The 23,466-nt window shown below is 38.9% G+C and overlaps 1 protein-coding gene across 1 annotated transcript in view; it reads right to left on the reverse strand.

The window, feature by feature from the left end:
- Nucleotides 1-1,977: 1,977 nt before the first annotated feature.
- LOC115229235 (vacuolar protein sorting-associated protein 13A) overlaps nt 1,978-23,466 on the reverse strand; it is a 32,401-nt gene continuing 10,912 nt past the window's right edge. The window contains exons 3-6 of the mRNA XM_029799623.2: nt 22,411-22,545; nt 20,584-20,735; nt 10,028-10,127; nt 1,978-2,100 (exon numbers count right to left, since the gene is read on the reverse strand). Of these exons, the coding sequence (XP_029655483.2) occupies nt 2,023-2,100; nt 10,028-10,127; nt 20,584-20,735; nt 22,411-22,545 (465 nt within the window). The 3' untranslated portion in view covers nt 1,978-2,022. The remainder of the gene's footprint in view (nt 2,101-10,027; nt 10,128-20,583; nt 20,736-22,410; nt 22,546-23,466) is intronic.

The raw sequence follows: 23,466 nt of genomic DNA on the forward strand, positions 1-23,466 counted from the left end.
ATATAAAATAGTAAGGACCTGACCTGTAAGATTATAAATATGTATTCCATATTTAACGGTGCTCCTAGAGGGGAAAACTTATATAAAATAGTAAGGACCTGTAAGATTATAATATGTATTCCATATTTAACGGCGCTCCTAGAGGGGAAAACTTATATAAAATAGTAAGGACCTCTAAGATTATAAATATGTATTCCATTTAACGGCGCTCCTAGAGGGGAAAACTTATAAAATAGTAAGGACCTGTAAGATTATAAATATGTATTCCATATTTAACGGCGCTCCTAGAGGGGAAAACTTATATAAAATAGTAAGGACCTGTAAGATTATAAATATGTATTCCATATTTAACGGTGCTCCTAGAGGGGAAAACTTAATAAAATAGTAAGGACCTGTAAGATTATAAATATGTATTCCATATTTAACGGCACTCCTAGAGGGGAAAACTTATATAAAATAGTAAGGACCTGTAAGATTATAAATATGTATTCCATATTTAACGGCGCTCCTAGAGGGGAAAACTTATATAAAATAGTAAGGACCTGTAAGATTATAAATATGTATTCCATATTTAACGGCTCTCCTAGAGGGGAAAACTTATATAAAATAGTAAAGACCTGTAAGGTTATAAATATGTATTCCATATTTAACGGCGCTCCTAGAGGGGAAAACTTATATAAAATAGTAAGGACCTGTAAGATTATAAATATGTATTCCATATTTAACGACACTCCAAGAGGGGAAAACTTATATAAAAAAGTAAGGACCTGTAAGATTATAAATATGTATTCCATATTTAACGGCACTCCTAGAGGGGACAACTTATATAAAATAGTGAGGAACTTTAAGATTATAAATGTGTATTCCATATTTAACGGCGCTCTTAGAGGGGAAAACTTATATAAAATAGTAAGGACCTGTAAGATTATAAATATATATTCCATATTTAACGGCGCTTCTAGAGGGGAAAACTTATATAAAATAGTAAGGACCTGTAAGATTATAAATATGTATTCCATATTTAACGGAACTCCTAGAGGGGAAAACTTATATAAAATAGTAAGGACCTGTAAGATTATAAATACGTATTCCATATTTAACGGCGCTCCCAGAAGGGAAAACTTATATAAAATAGTAAGGACCTGTAAGATTATAAATATGTATTCCATATTTAACGGCGCCCCTAGAGGGGAAAACTTATATAAAATAGTAAGGACCTGTAAGATTATAAATACCTATTCCATATTTAACGGCGCTCCTAGAGGGGAAAACTTATATAAAATAGTAAGGACCTGTAAGATTATAAATACGTATTCCATATTTAACGGCGCTCCTAGAGGGGAAAACTTATATAAAATAGTAAGGACCTGTAAGATTATAAATATGTATTCCATATTTAACGGCGCTCCTAGAGGGGAAAACTTATATAAAATAGTAAGGACCTGTAAGATTATAAATATGTATTCCATATTTAACGAGACGTGGGGCTGATCGATAGACAATAATAACTAATGAATTATTCATAATATGTAATGCGAGGTGAGGCTGAAAATAATAAACAAAGCAACAAACTAGGAGTCAACAAATTGCATGGAAATATGACTGGTGAGAAGAATAGGGGCTGAATTGAGTTAAAAAGGTTTCTTATCTTGAAATTATTTCATTTTCGAACTGAAAACTGGCAGAAGGAATTCGAAATCAGGAATGAGACCATATATTTGAGGGGCTAGCTTTTAAAAGGCCTAAAGATGGAAGGAGATAGGAAGACAGATAGTATAGAGGAGGAAGAGGAAGAGGAAGACAGACAATGTAAAAGAGGGGGAGAGGGAGAAAGGAAGAAAGAAAGAGAGAAGTATGAAGCTCCCCACGAAAAGTTTTATCCAGCTATGCGAGCGCTCCTCCTAGAGGGGAAAACTTATATGAAATAATAAGGACCTGTAAGATTATAAATATATATATATATATATATATAGACATACAGTAGATAAAATGTCACAATTTTATAATGATACAAAAAGGTTCTTAGATACTTACAGAAATACATGCCACTTCTTGTAAAGATCGCTGAGAAAGGATCAAATCAGACTGGAAGTTGGAGGTCTGGAACAGAGAATATGAGACGAGATATAATTATAATACTGATTTTTTAAGGCTTAGATTTAGCAGAGAAGGGAAATTGGTTACTACAACAGATGTTGTCTTTTGAAAGACATTAGCAATACAAGCTATATGTATATATATTGTATTTCAGGATAGCCATGTTTTTTATTTTTCCAAATAACCACATGCTTGATATATTTGTTCTTCACTCATTTATTACTTTTCTTATTCTAACACATGTCCATTGTATGGAAATCTTTTGTTACACATCTGTAACCTCTTCAGCGACACTATCCATCTTCATGCCTGCTCTTGCCCTTATATATAAAATAATATTTATGCCCACTTAAAAGTGGATGTTCTGTTAGAACGCGGAATACTGTGATAGTTACCACAAGAAAACCTTTCATATGGACATGCAGTGCATATATATATATATTATTGCTGCCCCCTCATTATCGAGTATGGCCATTGCACAAAGCTTAACTGTTACTGGTGCTGTGATCGAATGTGACATTTTAGCCCAGCTAAAGATCTACAATGTCTTGTACAAAATTGGCAACTAAAACCTTTACCGGTAATAGCTGGCTGTAGTTGTAACTGGGCTTCATGTACCTTTGCATGTCGTTTAAGTCCTCCTGCCAAATTACACTCTCTTCCACATGCCCGACAGATATGATTAGTATGGTGTGTTACACCACCACCAGTGGCCAGGTTGTCACTCATCTGTCTCACTTTATGACTACGAAGATGACTCTTGAGTCTAGCTTTACTGAAGCAGGGTCTTGCACAGGCATTGCATGTCAGCATCAAAAGAAGACCCTTCCCATCCCTCCTTACTTTCTCATGTGCAACTCGAGATTTCTCAAATGTGGCTGTCCCCTCATGCACAATCCTTCTCCACCTGCTAGATCAATAGCTATGCTTTCCCATGTGTCAGGAGAGATGCAAGCATCTCTTAAGGAAGCCTTCAGCAAGTCCTTATACCTCTTTTTTGGTTTATGTGGAGGTCGTTCTCCTTTAGCTAACTCTCCATAAAAGAGTTGTATTGGCATCCTTGAATCCTTCATCCTGACCAGATGACCACTCCATCTGAGCCTTTGCTTTAACGCAAGAGCTTCTATACTTTCACACCGAGAGCCTTCCAATATTTCAAGATCACTGATGCGGTCCTTCCACTTAATGCCATAGATCCGTCTGAGGCACATCTGATGGAAATGTTCCAGTTGTTTAAGGTGGTATCGATATGTGACCCACGTCTCGCAGGCATAGAGAAGAGAAGGGAGCACACATGCCTTGTACACCTTTATCTTTGTCTTTCTGCATATGTCTCACCGACTCCAGAGGCGCTTTTCTAGCCTTCCGAAAGCAACACTTGCTTTCCTAATTCTATATGGAATTTCATCGTCCAAATTGCCATATCTATTAATAGTGCTTCCCAGGTAGACAAACTGATCGACTACATCAAGTCGTTTACCATTCACATAGATATTTGGTACACTATACTGCTTACCAGGGGCAGGTTGGTACATGACAACAGTTTTCATGAGACTGATTGTCAATCCTAAGGCAGTGCAAGCATCAGAGAATGCATTCAAAATGTGTTGCATATCAATCTCTGTGTGTGCTACTAGCTCACAATCATCTGCATACAAAAGGTCTCTTATGATAGAGGTAAATACGTTTGTTTTTGCAGCAAGGTGCCTGATATCAAATATGCTGCCAGAGGTTCGATAATGGACGTAAACACCTTATCTGCAATTTCTGAATGCAATACAGAACACCATCGCAGAATATATGGAAAATAAGGTCGGTGCCAGAATATCCCCCTGTTTCACTCCATTTTGTATTGAAATGGGCTCCGACATTTTCCCTCTAACATTCACCCTACCATTCATGTCTTCATGAAAAGACCTAACCAAAGCAAGGAACTTTTCAGGACACCTGAGTTTCTGGAGGACTTTCCACAATGCTTTTCTATTGACGGTATCAAAAGCTTTTGTCAGATCGACAAACACCTGATACAAATCCAGACCCTGTTCCACACACTTCTCCTGAAGCTGTCTAGCTGAAAAGATCATATCAGCAGTGCCATGTCCCACACGAAAGCCAGATTGACTTTCTGGAAGAACACAATCTGCAATGTATTTCAGCAGACGATCCAGAAGTATCCTGCATAAAACCTTTCCTACAGCAGACAGCAATGATATTCCCCTATAATTACCACAATCATTCCTGTTGCCCTTTCCCTTATACAGGACCACCATTACTGCATCTCTCCAGTCCTCAGGTAAAGATTCACTAGTCCATACCTTACCAAACAAAGAGTGAAGTTTCTGCAGAATTTTCTCACCACCATGCTGTAACAACTCCGCATGTATGCCATCCATACCCGGAGACTTCCCATTATTCAACCTTGAGACAGCCATTGCAACTTCTTTCAACTTTGGTGGTTCTGCGAGTGCTGCCTTCACAGGTAATCCAGGGATGAGATTAAGAACATCCTCACTAACTACAGACTGCTGATTCAAAAGTTTATCAAAGTGTTCTTGTCACCTTCGCAGAATTCCTTGTGAATCACGAAGAAGTTCTTTACCATCCCTGCTTCGAAGTGGTGTCATCAGGTCCATAAACTTCTCGCAAGAGACCATACAATAGCTTTGGGTTATTGGAATCTGATGCCGCCTGTATCTCATCAGCCTTCTTACTCCACCACGTATCCCTCATCTGAGAGAGCCTTTGCCTCACACGTGATTTTATGTCCTTGAGTTCCCTATGTAACACTTCCCTTTCCTGTGACTTTGCTGACAAATAGCGTGACAAAGTACGTCTTTTATCAGTCAATAAACCATCTGTATGTTCATCATTTTCTTTAAAGCAATCTTGATGCTTTCTCTGTATCAATCCCAGAACTTACTTGCCTATATCATAAACTGACTTTTTAAGGGTCGGCCAATCCTCCCCAATATCTGCAGCATTCATTTCCTCTCGTAAAGTTCTCTTCACACTATTATACCTAAGACGATCAACATTCAGTCTTTTAGGCAGGGTAATCCCTGCAGCTCGGATTTTATGTTTTGTGACTAATTTCACTTTTGCGCGTACTAGGCAGTGGTCAGTCCAACACTCAGCTCCACAAAGAACACGAACACACTGCACATCCTGTCTGTCACGCACCCTAACTAGGATGTAATCCAGAATATGCCATTCTTTAGATGCAGGGTGCATCCATGTAGTTTTAAACTTATTCTTTTGTTGAAACATATATATATATATAAATATATATATATATACAAGTCTGCAAAGATTTTAGAACATTTATAAATAGAAGGTCTTACCGCTGTTTCCAGGATATTTATTATATCCCTTCATTCGAGACAGTGTGAGAAAATGGTTAAGCAATAGTTAATTTAGATAAGATATGAAATAGAGAGTGAAGTGGAGGAATGAAAATAGATGTGAGATATGTAGGGATATTGCATTTGTAGATCCATTATTTAGGCAGAATGATATACATTATTTAATAATTTTTATATATACACACGCTGATATATGACCTAAGCTAGACTCCTTATTCGCATAATCATCGAACCTGGAACCTATGATCTATCCATAGCACTTACTAAGCATTACCTGATACCTTTGGATCTTACCTGACACCATTACCTCTCATAACCTAGGTATATATATATATATATATATATGTATACACATACACACACACACACATAAGTATATAGTTCAGATATTGGAATTTCAATCAATAGATTTGTGGGTATTCCATTTCAGAAAACGCAAAAAGAACATAACAAGTATTTATGATGGAAAACTCGTAGCGTTTATATGCACATCACGAAATAATACTTGAGGATAAAACCAGTACAGTAGCAAGGTATAAAATATACTACCTTAATTAGCCCTTATATATATATATATATTACGTCATATTTTGACATTTATAGGCATTTTTATGGACCGCATCCAATATTCATGGCTTTTTACTATTTGCGAGTGGTCTAGGATTGTAACCCCTGTGAATACCAGGGGACTACTCTGTCTTTGTTTCTCTCTCTCTCTCTCTCTCTCTCTCTCTCTATATATATATATATATATATATATATATAATTGTAAGCATTATTAAATCTCAGAACGAGATGTAAACAGTAATCGCTCGACAATGTAAAGTATAACAGCCATCTCAATATGGCTAACCACAAGGGGGGGGGTGTTACTGTAGCTTTTTAACTCCCGTGATCTAGTGTTTACCGCCCGTTGATAAGAGACAATAATCTCGAAACGGGTCCGGTGTGTATCACTCAGGCTTACGAGAAAGGGATGGCCTCCCTTTGCAAATACATTAAGGGCACAGAAAGTGTGTCTAAAGCTAGCTGGAGACGATGATCTCCTGGGGCTAAAAAGCTACAGTAACACCCCCCTTTGTGGTTAGCCATATTGAGATGGCTGTTATACTTTACATATATATATGTAGTTGGTTGAAAAAGGAACATGAGTTGATATATATATGGAAAAAAGTCAAGGTAAAAAATGCTAAAATAATTTTATAGAAAACTTTTGAGTACCAGTTTTGGTCATTGAGACTTTTTCAACTCTAAGTATGGAAAACAATTAAATTTTAGAAAAATTAAATGAAAAGTTTTTTAAATGAATATTTGCATAGTATTCAAATACAAAGGTAATTTTCCTTGTTTCTGTCTGTCTTGTTTACTCTTGTGGGTTTGAGGTTGTTGTGAATTCACAATTGCATAAGTAATTGCATAAATACATACAGATAAATTAAGAAGTCCAAGCTGATGGGATAATAATTCACAATAGTCCCAAAAGAGAAGTCCTCAAATGAATCCAATAAATAGAAAGAGTCTGACGGCCGTTTGTGGGAATGTGTAATGAAGTGTGGAGGTAAAACCTTTTCAATGTCAGTAATCCACATTTTCTTCATCAGAGAATATGTACAGATTTAGAATTTTGAAATAAAATCATAAAATTGTTCATGGGGTTGTAAAAATATATTTAAGAATATACAGCTTCTTAATTTATCTGTATGTGTTTAAGCAATTACTTATCCAACTTTGATTTGGGCACAGAATTACACTATTATATGTATATATATTACAGTTTTATATCTAAGAGATGAAGAATTATGTACATATATATATATATTACAGTTCTATATTATGTACATTAGTTACACTGGGGTCTTGGAAGCCAGAAGGCTGCACCAGGCCCAGTCTGATCTGGCAGTGTTTCTACAGCTGGATGCCCTTCCTAACGCCAACCACTCCGTGAGTGTAGTGGGTGCTTTTTACGTGCCACCGGCACAGGTGCCAGACGAGGCTGGCAGACGGCCAAGATCGGATGGTGCTTTTTACGTGCCGCCGGCACGTAAATATATATATATTTATATAGGTATATGAGTGCAAGCAGGAAAAGTAGAACTCAAAATATGAGTATATGTATAATTCTATTAATATTTAGCAGAAGTAACAGAGTGACTCAAGGTCCAAGAGTTTCATGCATTGGCACTTATCAAACTAGTCACAGGTCAAAGATATTAACTCATATGTCTTTGACTAGTTTGATAAATGCCAATGCATGAAACTCTCAAACCTCAAGTCTCTGTTATATATATATATATATATATATATATATATATATATAGCTGAAGCTTATTTTCTCATCATTAATTAATGACAATATTTTGAGTCATTACGTCTCTTGATAATCAAAAGTTCTCCCTCAACTGTCACTTGTTTACTTTTTGTATACAGCAAAATGAAACGAATTTCTCTGATGATATTGACAGAGATATCGTTGTTAATAATAATAATAATAATAATAATAATAACAACAATAATAATAATGGTGATGATGATGATAGCAATAAAACAACAACAGCTTTGGTAGAGTTATTGCTTATAGTTATACTTCAATTTGTTCTTGTATGTTTTTATATCCTTTTATGGGTTTCAGTTATTGGGTTGTGGCCATGTTGGAGCATAGTGCCATTTTCAAGAGTTTTACTTACTTGACCTCAGTACTTCAATTTGGAACTTATCTGTTGATCCTGCTTCTCAAATTGTTAAGTTACATTTTGACTCAAAGGAGATGACATGCCACTAGACATATGGGTATGTTTGTGTGCGTGTCTATGTCTGTATGTCCATAATTATCATAATTATCATAGTTTGATAGGATCTTATGAACCAGGGGACTGAGTGGAGGTGCAATGTTGAGGGCAGTGGCTTTATGCCAGGCATTGAGAGGTTAACACATGATAGAGAGACAGAAATAAGTATTTTGGCTGTAGAAGAGGTACATGACTATCCCAGCAGGAAAGGGAGAAAAAATGGTGGTGATAAGGTATTGTGGAGGTAGCTATAAGAAAAAGTAGAGAAATGAAGATGGCTAGATTTGTAGGTTCATGAGATTGTGAAAGGAGATTGACAGATGATTAGAGATGAGAGTAGAAGTGAATGGTGAACATGGGTGGAGGCATAGACAATGATGCATCTCAGTTTGCAGGGTAAGAGAAAGAAAACAGAAGGAGGAGGTTAAGGAAAAGAAGGTAATACATAAAGACAGACTGGAGGACAACAGTATAATGAAATAGGAAGATGATATGAAGTAGGTGTGGGGGAAGAAGTAACCCTGCAGAAAAAAGCCCCAGAGATTAGAGGCACACAGGATGGATGTAATGGGTTACAATAAAATGTGTGGGTAGGATTTTGATAGTGGACATGAGAGTGTTTGAGGATGATGATGATGTGAGTGCAAAGTGGGTGAGAAAAGAAGTGGTCCTAAGAAGAGTGAATATTGGTAGCACAGAAGTGGCTGAGGGGAATATGTGCAATTCTGCTCTCATTTAATTACAGCAGCTGAGGAAATAGTTGCAGAGTTAGAATGGTGAAGAGGGGATTGATGTTACAAAGTTGCTGGGAAGGGCTCAACAAATACAGATTGGGTGCTGGGGCAAAAAAGCATTAATGATATCCTTTTAGAGTTTTATTTTTTGCTGAGGTGGATGAGTTTTCTCAAGCATGGTGAATCGCTAAACATCTCAGTCTTTTGTCATCTCTTTCGTGAGGCTCAATATCCTGACGTTGGTTTTCGCTACTTTGTCTGGATAGCTTCCTGAATCTCCCTTCTACAGGTTCCATCAACATTTAGTGAGCAGTACCTCTTTCTGCAACTGTCTCCATCCATACACATCACACTACTTTTGATGCCTCCTACACCCTCCTGCACTTTGTCATGGTGCATATCAGTGTTGCACACCCAGAAGAGCATGCACCCTTAATTTATTTCTAGTTTTTGCTTGTTCAGCCTACATTTTACTCCAATGTAGTATTGCTCTTCATTTATGTGTGTGTGCATGCACACACACACACACACACACACACACACACACATCTGTATGTATACATGTTTATGTGTGTGTGTGTGAGGATCTTTACCAGCATTGCCTTACTGGCACCCGTGCTGGTGGCATGTGTAAAAGATTCGAGCGAGATCATTGCCAGTGCCGCCTGACTGGCCCTGTGTCGGTGGCACGTGAAAGCACCCACTACACTCTCAGAGTGGTTGGCGTTAGGAAGGGCATCCAGCTGTAGAAACTCTGCCAGATCAAGATTGAAGCCTGGTGCAACCATCTGGTTCGCTAGACCTCAGTCATACGTCCAACCCATGCTAGCATGGAAAGTGGACGTTAAACAATGATGATGATGATGATATATATAAGTATGTGTGTGTGAGTGAACTTGAAGGTGTGCACGAATGTGTGTGTATTCGTGCATACATGTGTGTGTGCATGTATGTGTGTATGTGTGCATGCATGTATATGTGTGTATGCATGCGTGTGTGTATGTGTGTGTATGTGTGCGTGTGTGTGTGTGTGTGTGTAAAGTCTTACCTCCCCAGGATCAAAGTTCCAGTCAACCATATCAAGTACAGACAACATGAATCCTTTGTCAAGTTTAAGATTGAACTCCTGGATCAATAGTTTTATATTCCTGGCAAAAAAGTAAAAACAAAAGCAAAAATAAAACAAAAGACACAATCAACCAAGGTTTCATAAATTGTTTAACCCCCAAAAGGTTAGCAACAACCAAAAAGATTTATATAGAAACAGGTTGTTTATTTATATAAAACAGATGGCTTGTTTGTTTTGTTTAGAAGAGGAGAACATTGTTTTTGTTTTTTGTTTGGTGGACAATGGAGATAGATAGACAGACAGACAGACAGACAGATAGGTAGATTTATTTATTTAGTCATTTACCATTCTATTGAAACGAATTCAAGGATGATGACCTCTCCAAGAAGTCAGTTCTAGCATGGGGTGCATTTTTGCTTCTTTTCTTTTTTCCTTCTTTTTCAGAAGGTGCCAGAGGGAAGATAAAAGGTTCTGTGAAAATCTAAATATGTGTGTGTTTGTGTGTGTGCGTGCATGTGTGTATGTGTGTGTGTGTGTGTGTGTGTGTGTGTGTGTGTGTGTGTCTGCTTTTGGTGCAAATGGTTTTGCTATACGATGTGCTATTTTACAATAATGTAAATAATATTAATGGTATTTTTATATAAGCTTAAAGCTTATGATGTTCACCGAGCAATGACTATGGAAAATAATCTAATAATGGGGCATATTAGCCCTCGACAGAAAAATGAAGGATTTCCCATCTGCATGTAAAGGTAACACACTTAGGCATGTTAACAAAGGGATGTAGGTTCGCATCCCACGCGGATGGGGAAGCCTTCTTTTTTTCTGTTGAGGGCTTATATACCCCATTATTAGACTATTTTCTTTAGTCATTGCACAGCGAATGCCTTAAGCTTTAAGCTTATATAAAAATACCATTATTATAATTTACAGGATTGTTAAATATAGTAGCGTATAATAAAGCTATTCGCTACAAAAGCACTAACATACATACGTATGTACGTACATACATATATTATGACTACACCCTCATTATCGAGTATGGCCATTGCACGAAGCTTAACTGTTACTGGTGCTGTGATCGAATGTGACTTTTTAGCCCAGCTAAAGATCTACAATATCTTGTATAAAATTGGCAACTAAGACCTTTACTGGTAATAGCTGGCTGTAGTTGTAACTGGGCTTCATGTACCTTTGCATGTCGTTTAAGTCCTCCTGCCAAATTACACTCTCTTCCACATGCCCGACAGATATGATTAGTATGGTGTCTAACTCCAGCACCAGTGGCCAGGTTGTCAATCATACGTCTCGCTTTATGACTACGAAGATGACTCTTGAGTCCAGCTTTACTGAGGTAGGGTCTTGCACAGACATTGCATGTCAGAATCAAAGGAGGACCCTTCCCATCTGGAAGTGTAACAGCAATGCCCTTCCTGACATCCCTCCTTACTTTCTCATGTGCAACTCGAGATTTCTCAAATGTGGCTGTCCCCTCATGCACAATCCTTCTCCACCTGCTAGATCAATAGCCATGCCTTCCCATGTGTCATGAGAGATGCAAGCATCTCTTAAGGAAGCCTTCAGCAAGTCCTTATACCTCTTTTTTCGTTTATGTGGAGGTCGTTCTCCTTTAGCTAACTCTCCATAAAAGAGTTGTTTTGGCATCCTTGAATCCTTCATTCTGACCAGATGACCACTCCATCTGAGCCTTTGCTTTAACACAAGAGCTTCTATACTTTCACACCGAGAGCCTTCGAGTATTTCAAGATCACTGATGTGGTCCTTCCACTTAATGCCATAGATCCGTCTGAGGCACATCTGATGGAAATGTTCCAGTTGTTTAAGGTGGTATCGATATGTGACCCACGTCTCGCAGGCATAGAGAAGAGAAGGGAGCACACATGCCTTGTACACCTTTATCTTTGTCTTTCTGCATATGTCTCACCGACTCCAGAGGCGCTTTTCTAGCCTTCCGAAAGCAACACTTGCTTTCCTAATTCTATATGGAATTTCATCATCCAAATTGCCATATCTATTAATAGTGCTTCCCAGGTAGACAAACTGATCGACTACATCAAGTCGTTTACCATTCACATAGATATTTGGTACACTATACTGCTTACCAGGGGCAGGTTGGTACATGACAACAGTTTTCATGAGACTGACTGTCAATCCTAAGGCAGTGCAAGCATCAGAGAATGCATTCAAAATGTGTTGCATATCAATCTCTGTGTGTGCTACATGCATGCATACATACATACATGCATGCATGCATGCATGCATACATACATACATACATACATACATACATACATACATACATATGCTTATTATAGCCTCAGGCTGACCAAAATCTTGTGAGTGGATTTCATACTCAGAAACTGAAAGAAGACTGTCGTATATAGGTGTATATTTGTGTATGTGTGTGTGTCTTGTGTTTGTACCCCCACCATTGATTGACAACTGATGTTGCTGTGTTTACATTCCTGTAACTTAGTGGTTAGGTAAAAGACACTGACAGAATGAGTACTAGGTTTACAAAGAATAAATCTAGTGGTTGATTTCTTTGACCAATGGCAGTGCTCCAGCATGGCCGCAGTCACATGACTGAAACAAATAAAGCAATAAAAATTTATGCCATTTTAATCCCGAGCAAGGCCTGGTATCTCTGGTAGTTCTTAGTAAAAGAATGTGGAGATAGGAGATGTGGAATATGCAACAATAACAACTTTAAATACTTAGAAAGTGGTTTCCACATAAAATTCTCATTCAAAATAAATGCAGATATGAACTGCAAAACACAAAACCTCATATACTGCATTACCTGCCCAAGCTGCAAAGAAAATTGCATCGGTGAAACAAATAATTCCTCATGGTAACATGCAAGAATACACCGGCAGCATATCCAGTAAGAGGAATTATGCAAGATTCTGTAAAGCAAGTATGCAGTGGCAGAAAAAATTCAAAATCTTTCCCTTTTACGAATGTTTACGGGGAAAGCTGCAATACCAAAAAGCAATGGAACTACACTTCATCCAAAAATTCTTTCCAAAATTGAATGTTTGAACGTAAAGCAGAGAATTTGCAATTTTTATTCTAAATGTTGCTCCTATATTGGAAAAACGATACTCATCTCTATAGATATTCAGGTAGATTTATATGGCATTGGGATATTCTAGCTTCACATGTTTTTCTAACTTGTAAATATTGTTTGTTTATGGAAAACGTGAAATTGAAAGATACCTTAAGGAAAGAAAAAAATACATTATTATTATTGTTTCTGATCCAATATTTATAGAACGATGCTCATCTCTATAACATTGGATTTTACTTTTCTAATTTGTAAATATTGTGCTAATATCTTTTTCATGCAAAAACATGAAATTAAAAGAAACTTGACTTTATTTTTCAATGCAAAACATTGAAATGTAGACACAGACATATTTCCAAACACATAAACCCATAGGCACACACACACAACACACACACACACAACACACACACACACACACACACACACACACACACACACACACACACACAACACACTCACACACACATTTAAATTTTCACAGAACCTTTTATCTTCCCTCTGGCACCTTAAGAAAAAGAAGAAGGAAAAAATGGAAAAAGCAAAACTGCTCTGTGATGACCACACCCCATCCTATAACTGACTCCTTGGAGAGGTCACCAACCTTGAACTCATTTCAATAGAATGTTAAATGACTAAATAAATAAATAAATGAATAGAAGTAAAAATTGAAGGGGGGGGGCTCTCTTTTCCCCTTCTCTTTACTTATCTATCTATCTCCATTGTCCTGGAACCTCACCCCAAAAACCAAAAACAATGTTCTCCACTTCTAAACAAAACAAAAAACATTTGTTTTATATAAATTAAACAACTTGTTTGTACATTCACAAAAAAAATATATTTGATAAGTTTGAAAAACAAACAAAAGAGCCAATAATAAGGACTAAATAAAAAAATTGTTTTTCCAAAATTCTGGTAACCTCCTCTTAAATCTGAAATGGAAGCACATTATAAGTCATAGAGCAGCAGCAGAGTAATTAGTTAAAGATATTTATGGCTGATCTATGGGGTTACCGCCCCCCCCCCGGGTTTCACATCCATAAATCGCTTAGCTTTACAGCATCTCTTCAGACCCTAATGGCAGTTGGCTGATGGCTCCTCTAGAAAAGGGAGGGAGAAAACACTTTGTTACTAGTTGTTGACTACAGACGCATATTCAATTGATACCACCTAACAGTCTCTTTTAGTTGCACCTGCAATATTAGGCCTTGAGCGAAGGAAAGATGCTCCTGCAGAGAAAACAACAGATGCCCAGTGAGAGACCAATGCAGAACCAAAGGAGTTGTCTATGAAACTGAGGTGGTATCTGACCCTTGTAGCAATAGCTCCTTTCCCAACGACTACTACATTAGCAAGAATGGCAGTACCAATCCCAATGGCAGCAACCCAAACAAAAATAGTAGCAGCACCATTGCCATGGTGATAACAACAACAACGATAGCCACCATGAGAGCATTGATAACAGCTTCAACAACAACAATGGTGATGGTTCTAGCAGTGCACCAACAGCAACACTGTCACCAACGATGTCCCCTACACTGGCACCAACAACAACAACAACAACTCTAGCAACAGCAGAAGCAGCAGCATCAAACGTCAACAGAAGCACCAGTGCACAAAGATAACATCAGACGTTTTGGAAACACCTTCAAACGGTGCCTCTCCAACCACAGACCCTCATTCAGCATCCCAGAGAGGATATACACTATGTCCTTAGCTAGTCATGTATGGCTGGACGATAAAGGAACTCCACACATACTCTTATGGAAGATCCTAGAAAAACCAGGTCCCTAAATCAATGGGAGCATGCATTGTCAGCTGTGCATTGCTGAACAAGTGAGGATATTAAAGAACTCCCTCAACCTAGGGAATAACCAAAACTCCAGGATGGGAAGTCTTTGGACCCTGCTTACACTTCAGGAGATTCCTACTGAAGTCCTGGGACCCACAAGCCAACAGGGTCAATTATGGATAGCAGTCTAAAGGAGATAATCCCTCTGCCTTGGCTGTGTAGTCAACAACTAGTAACAAAGTTTCTTCTCCCTCCATTATCTAGGGAGGCCAATGGCCATTAGGGTCAGTAAAAATGGTGTAAAGCTAAGCACTTTATGGACATGAAAACCTAGGGAATCCCATAGACTGGCTATAATTATCTTTATCTAATTATATATATAGTCTAAAGTATTCTGGCAAGGTAACATGGATGGTGTAGGGGGTGTAGGCATTCTCCTTGCGGAGAAATGGGTGGATAAGGTCATAGAGGTTGTCAGGGTTTGCGATAGAGTGCTTAAGCTCAGGTTAGTCCTACAGAGTGGCACAGCTACGATTATCTCCACCTATGCCCCACATGCGGGGCTACCAAATGATCAGAAGGACCACTTTTATGATACCCTTCTACAGGCTACCTCAAAGACGAGTGGCAAGGACCTCATCTTTGTGGGTGGAGACTTTAATGGGCATGTTGGGCGGGAATCGGATATCTTCACTGGGGTACACGGCGGCCATGGTATTGGCACCAGAAATGATGAGGGGAACTAGACTACTGGAATTCTGTGATGCATGTAACCTTTTAATCTGCAACACTAACTTCAGGAAGCCTGACTGCCACCTTATAACCTATCAGTCAGGAGACTCTGCTAGCCAAATAGACTTCATCCTCACCAGACAGCGGGATGCAGGGTTGCTCTTAAATACAAAGACCCTCCCAGGTGAAGAATGTACCCCTCAGCATAGGCTAATCATTAGTGACTTTAGGCTTGAGGCCAGAAGGATTCCAAGAAACAGACCAATCCAGAAAAGAAGGATTTGGAAGCTAAAGAACCCTTCACATGGTCAGCGATTTAGGGACATCCGCATCAAGAAATTTGATGAGAGGGAGGAGGAGCTACAGACGTCGGACATAGAAGGTAGCTGGAAATTCCTACGGGACAGCTTGCTGAGTGCCACAGACCAAGTATGTGGATGGTGCAAAGTCCCTTCCAGACCTAGAGTTACGTGGTGGTGGAATACTGCAGTAGACAAAGCCATAGTGCAAAGAAACAGGCCTGGAAAGCCTGGAGGGGGGTAGCAGGGAACTGTACCAGGTAACCAAAAGGGAGGCTGGGCGGCAGGTATACATAGCCAAAGATGTAGCAGAAAAGTAGAAGTTTGCCAATGTCCAGCGACGTGAGGACCAAAGAACTGAGGTATTTCGGATTGCTAGACAGTGTGTGAGAGAAAATAGTGATGTTACAGGAGAGAAATGTGTCCGCATGGATGATGGGGCACTTGCTTTTAATGTTGGTGAAAAGAAAGAGGCTTCGAGAAGCCATTATGAAAGACTGCTGAATGTGGAGAATGAATGGGAGGAGGAGAGCCTGCCAAATGTTGACCCAGTAGAGGGACCAGCTATCCGAATAGACAGCTCCCTTGTAGTTAAGGCAATTAAGGGTATGAAACCAAGTAAAGCCCCCGGCCCATCTGGAATCACTGCTGAGATGCTTAAAACAGCTGGTTATGTGGGCTATGGCCTAGTCACCCGCATTGTAAACCAGGTAGTTCATAATGGAGTCATACCCAATGACTGGCGTAGCAGCACCATAGTCAACTGCTACAAGGGTAAGGGTGATGCTCTAGATAGAAATAACTACAGGGGTATTAAACTGTTGGATTAGGTGATGAAGGTCACAGAGAGGGTCATAACCCATCTCATTAGGGAGAGAATTTGCTTAGATGAGATGCAGTTCCATTTTGTGCCGGGTAGAAGCGCCACTGATGCTATATTCCTGGTCTGACAACTGCAGGAGAAATACCTAGCTAAAGATAAACCTCTCTACATAGCTTTTGTGGACTTGGAGAAAGCCTTTGACAGGGTCCCCCGATCCCTTATCTGGTGGTCGATGTGAAAACTGGAGATTGACGAATGGCTAATAAGGGCTGTACAGGCCCTATACAGAGAGGCTGTCAGCAAGGTTAGGATTGGCAACGAATATAGTGAAGAATTCACGGTAGAAGTAGGTGTACACCAAGGCTCAGCACTCAGTCCCCTTTTATTCATCATAGTCCTCCAGGCAATAACAGAGGAATTCAAAACAGGTTGCCCCTGGGAGCTCCTCTATGCTGATGACCTGGCTCTCATAGCAGAATCACTACTGGAACTAGAAAAGAAATTTCAGGTGTGGAAGCAAGGGTTAGAATCAAAGGGCCTTAGAGTAAATGTAGCAAAGACCAAAGTTATAGTAAGCAGAAAGGCAAACTCAGCACACACCCCTTCGGGCAGGTGGCCCTGCTCGATCTGTAGGAAAGGTGTAGGTAGAAACTCCATAAGATGCACCCAGTGTAAGTTATGGACGCATAAGAGGTGCAGCAACATCAAAGGAAGATTAACTGATAAGATAGCTTTCATATGCAGCAGATGCACAGGGACAATAGACACCACAGATACTCAGAAAACAGATTCCATCACACTCCAGGGGAAGAAACTAGAAGTAGTTGATAGTTTCCGCTACCTGGGTGACCAAGTTAGTACTGGAGGTGGATGCTCAGAGAGTGTCACCACTAGAATACGAATAGCCTGGGCAAAGTTCAGAAAGCTCCTACCCCTACTGACGACAAAGGGTCTCTCACTCAGAGTGAAAGGTAGATTGTATGATGCATGTGTGTGAACTGCCATGCTTCACGGTAGTGAAACATGGGCTGTGACTGCAGAGGACATGCGTAGACTTGAAAGGAATGAAGCTAGCATGATCTGCTGGATGTGTAATGTCAGTGTGCATGCACGACAGAGGGTAAGCACCCTGAGAGAAATGCTGGACATAAGAAGTATCAGATGTGGTGTGCAAGAGCGACGCTTGCGATGGTATGGTCATGTACTGCGTATGGATGAGGAGAGATGTGTGAAGAAGTGCCGCTCCCAAATAGTTGAAGGTATCAGGGAGAGAGGTAGACCCAGGAAGACATGGGATGAGGTAGTCAAGCATGACCTCAGAGCATTGGGCCTCACAGAGGCAATGGCGAAGGACCGAGATCTCTGGAGATACGCTGTGACTGCAAAGACCCAGGCTGCTTCCTGCACCAGTTCCGCATAGCCCCTGCCCATTCAAAGTACCTTGGATTCCAGAACATCCCGCTGTGCTTGAGGAGACCTATTGAGTCAAGTACATGAACATCGAAATAAATATCAATGGAAATAGTAGTTGTGATACCTGTGCCGGTGGCACATAAAAAGCACCATCCGAACGTGGCCGATGCCAGTGCTGCCTTGACTGGCTTCTGTGCCGGTGGCACATAAAAAGCACCATCCGAACGTGGCCGATGTCAGCGCCGCCTTGACTGGCTTCCGTGCCAGTGGCACGTTAAAAGCACCAACCGATCGTGGCCGATGCCAGACTCCCCTGGCACCTGTGCCGGTGGCACGTAAAAAACACCCACTACACTCGCGGAGTGGTTGGCGTTAGGAAGGGCATCCAGCTGTAGAAACACTGCCAGATCAGACTGGAGCATGGTGCAGCCCCTGGCTTCCCAGACCCTGGTCGAACTGTCCAACCCATGCTTGCATGGAAAACGGACATTAAACGATGATGGTGATGATGATGATGATATATAATATTAGGGAGTAAATCCAAATTTACAGGAAAAAATTAGATTTAGGATTAAATCTAATTTCACAGTATAAATATAAATTAAATTAGAGATAAAACCACTATTAGGCAAATCAAACAGTGAAAAACATAAACCAAAACATAAAAATAAAAATAATTAATATAATTTACAAAATATATAAAATATAAAATTAAAAATTTAAATTATTTAAATTTAAAATTATTAATTTATATTTATATTTATATTTATAATTTTTTTTTTTAATATAAAACTATCAAAATGTATTAAAAAGTTAATATAAGATAATAAGTATAATAAGTAATAATGATTTGCCTAATAGTGGTTTTATCTCTAATTTATATATATATATATATTATATATATATATATATATATATATGAGTATATGTATTTATTAGTCAGTTGGTCATAAGTATGATTAAAAGCAGGTGCATCTCTCCAGCTTCCCACCTCTGGTCAAACCAGACAACCCATGCCAGCATGAATGTTAAATGATGATGGTGATGATAATGATGACCTCCTATCTACCCATTTCCATGTTATTTTCCTTTCATGTACCTTTTATCTGTCCATGTATAATGTGGAGTAGCACTACAACCCCTATTCAATCTCAGCCACCACCATATATCCACTACTTTTCATTCACCCTCCCATTTACCCCCTTCCCTAACACTGTCTCTCTTAATCCCTACCCAACCACACCAACTCTAACCCTTTTTAAGTCGAATAACAACTGCCTTGGACCCTGATGAACCATCTAAACCAGTAACCCTCAACTATTTTTTACCCATGGACCCATTTGATTCCTATTTTAGTCTACTGGAGCCCCTAACCCTTTGATTTTTAAACAAAACCCTATTATTATGATTAAATATTATTAGGAACTGTATGAAAACAAATGTTAAGTGTTTTGTGTATTGTAGAAATATGATGACTTTATTCCACAAATTTTAACAACAAAACCTTATATGCACCCCCAAGAGCCATATAGGCCCTGGTTGAGAATCACTGATCTAAGCCATATAGGCACGGAAGACAAACTGACCCCTGACCCCAATAACTGGATCCTCCTACTCAACACTCCCCATCACAACTACCACGTTGTACCCTTTTTCCTCACACTAATCTCTGGCATTTCTTTACCCCTTCGCTTGCTCCAAGTACTCTTGGGGGCTCTCTTTCTCTTTGCAAACAGTAAGATGATCCCAGCAAGTATTCAGTACACTTTTAAGGGTTTAGTAATCCAAACAAGCAACAACATAGGACCTGACTAGGATCGTTAGTTTTGCCGACAGCAAGGCCACCTCCTTAGTGTTGGTTTCATGAAAAATACCCCCACCCAGTACATTCTGTAGTTGTTAGCATTAGGAAGGGCATCCAGCCGTAGAAAACATGCCAAAACTAAGACATTGGTGCAAGACAATTCTCTCTGATTCTTGAGTCTTGTCTAACAGTCCAACCCATGCCAGCATCGAAAATGGATATAAAATGATGACGATCTTGTACCTAGTGCCAACTGATTGATTTGCTACTGATCTCAGATAGATTGATCAGGTATCTATTGGTAGCTGTAGTACCTATTTCCAATATATTGACTTGTAACAAATTGATCTGGCTCACTGTGAAAGAAAGGGTCTATTTCAAATAAATCCTCCTTTACAAGTTTAAATTTTTCATCCATTAAACAAAATATTAACCCTGAAGTAAATGTAAAAGTTATAAAATCTGAATGTAACTTTGAAGCTGAAAAAATACCAAGGGTTAGAAAAACATGGCAGAAAGTTCAATAAAATAGAATAAAACTTTAATTCTTTTTGTTTTTCTTTTAAGTCCAAATAACTTACCTCATACTGTCAACATTTTTTTCTGGAATTGTCTGTCGCATAGCCACAAACTCTATGAATGGTTTAGGGCCAACCTTTTTAAGGATATAAGCAGGGACTGGCAATGGGTAAAGAACAGTTGGGAAGTAAGCATCTGGTAATTGATTGTCCACCTAAAAATATATGAATACATGACAGTTACATAATGCATGCGTATGCATGTGTATGTATGCATGCATATATATATATATATATATATATATATATATATATATACACACACACACACACGAATGTGTGAATGTGTGTGTGTGTGCATGTGTGTATTTATATATTCTATGTGATGTGTATGGATGCAGACAGTTATATAAAGAAGTGCCGACCTCTTAAATTGGATGCAACTTGTGGAAGAGGAAGATCCAAGAAGAGATGGAACGAAGTATTGAAGGCTGATCTTGTGACACTGTGCCTTATGAAGGAGATGACAAAGGTGCAAGATATCTAATGCCTTGCTGTAGTCAAGAAGACTCGGCCATCATAGCAGAACTGACATCCTAAAACCACCTTCATAATGCTTACCTCCATCCTCTCTGCCCCATTAATCTTCTCACACCCTCATTATACACACACATACACATTTCATCTCCCCACACCCATCACCACTCTATCACCCGAGAGCAGAATAGGCCCATACTACATACCCTGGCTTTCTCACCTTTCCCTCCCTTCCCACCAGTTACTTTTCTTCCCCTGCCTACTGCCCCCACCAATCCCCTCCTTTGTGCATCTCCTCCCCCTACCTCCCTGTGCTGCTCTCCATCATATCAACATCTTGCTTCCTGTTATCACCCTCAATCTCCCCACATATCTACCACCACAACTCTAATCCCTGACCCTCTCCTATATTTCTCTCCGTCATTTCCTATAGTTATCTCATCTTATCCACTCACCAGCCCAAGCTTCTATATCATCTCACCTATTCTGACCACCTGCAATGTCGGTTGAGGGTATCTCCTGAAGCATCTTTGCCATCATCTCCCTCACCACTGCTCCTTTTTTCATCGTATTCTCTAACTCACTCACCTTTGATTTCCGACTGGAGTATTCATGTATCTACACTACAGCATGACACCTATAGCTGTCAACTGGTACAAAGTAACACTCCCTCAACATTACTCTCCCTTCTCCCAGTTGAAGGATTTTTTTTTTCTTGCAAGGTACTTAGTGACCCTGTTGGTGCTGGTGCCATAGAAAAAGCACTGGTCCTGGTGCCTGAGAGCTGATTGAAATTTGCATTACAAAGAGTGCAAATACATCTTCGCTCAAGTGGCAGTGTTGTTTGTCTTGCCTGGTTTATGGATATTTAAATGACTTTTTAGACCAGCATGGGATTATATGTCTTACTACAAACATGGCATATGAGAATGTCTGCTGGAATGATTTTTATATCACTTCAGTCAACTGCATGAAGATGAGTTCTAAGCCAGCCTTACATAGACAGGTTTCACCATATGCTGAGTGACTGAAGGACGATTCTATTTCTCTGTTTAGCAAGGTTGTTGATCACTAATGAAGAACTGAATATACAGCCTTTCTTGAGGAAATACCAGTCTGGGAGTGAGTCCATAAAAGGCAATGTTGTATGTACATTCCCAAGCTGCATCATCAAGAATACGGACATTTGTTTATGTGTTGTAGCAGAGAACTAGAACTAATTGTGGTGGATCTTATGAATGCCAGCAGTATTCACAAACTGTACTGTTTCTACCTTTGCACTTCTTAAGGTTTTACAATATTACAAAGGATAATGATGGCTGTTGTGGTGTGAAGCAATTTCTAATTACTTACTTGCAGTCTTTGGATTTTAAGATGTATGGCTTTGTGGTTTACTGACTGACGATAGAGAATCCACAAAGCTGGGGAATAAGTACGTCGCAATGCTCCCATGTAAGGTTTAGTCATGGTCATTTTGGACAGATCGGCCTGGAAAATAACAGGAAATACACTCATAATAATAATAATAATAATAATATAATAATAATAATAATAATGATAATAATAATGATATCAACAATAATTATAATAATAATAATAATAATAATAAAGACACAACACACAAATGAAAGAGAAAATAAAAAAAGAATACTATAGACGAGTTAGATCAATACTAAAAACAGAGCTCAATGCTAAAAACAAAATAATAGGTATTAACACTTTAGCCGTCCCAGTTATAAGTTACGCTACAATATCCTTAACTGGACACTAAATGAATTGACCAAAATAGATAGGAAAACAAGAAAAATAATGACAGGATCTAGGATGCATCACCCAAAATCTGACATAGAAAGGCTATATATACAACGTATAGAAGGTGGTAGAGGCCTTATACAGCTGGAAAACTACTATAAAATAACCACCATAGGACTGCAAAAATATCTACTTCAGAAAGAAGGAAAACTGATACAAATAGCGGCAAAACACGAGTAAAACAAAAAACTGTTCTCAGTATTTAAGGAAGCTGACAAATACAAAAAAGAAGTCATACCACCTAACAAATATGAAGAAGATGAAGAAACAACAAAAGCTATAAAACAAATGAAATCCAAACAGATAAAACGATGGCAAGAAAAGCCCCTTCATGGTAAATACTAAATACTAAATGCAAAAGAAATAGACAAAGAAAAATCCCATCAATGGTTGAGAAGCTCAGGACTCAAAGCAGAGACTGAGGGATTTTTAATTGCAGCACAAGATCAAAGCCTCCCCACCAGAAATTACCAACAACATGTAATGAAAAGAAATATAACAAGTAACTGCAGAATATGTGGAGATGGACAAGAAACAATAAATCATATTATCTCTGGCTGCCCAGTCCTAGCTAAGAAGGAATATATTCACAGACAC

The sequence above is a fragment of the Octopus sinensis genome, unplaced genomic scaffold (genome assembly GCF_006345805.1).
Source record: "Octopus sinensis unplaced genomic scaffold, ASM634580v1 Contig12197, whole genome shotgun sequence".
Taxonomy (NCBI): domain Eukaryota; kingdom Metazoa; phylum Mollusca; class Cephalopoda; order Octopoda; family Octopodidae; genus Octopus; species Octopus sinensis.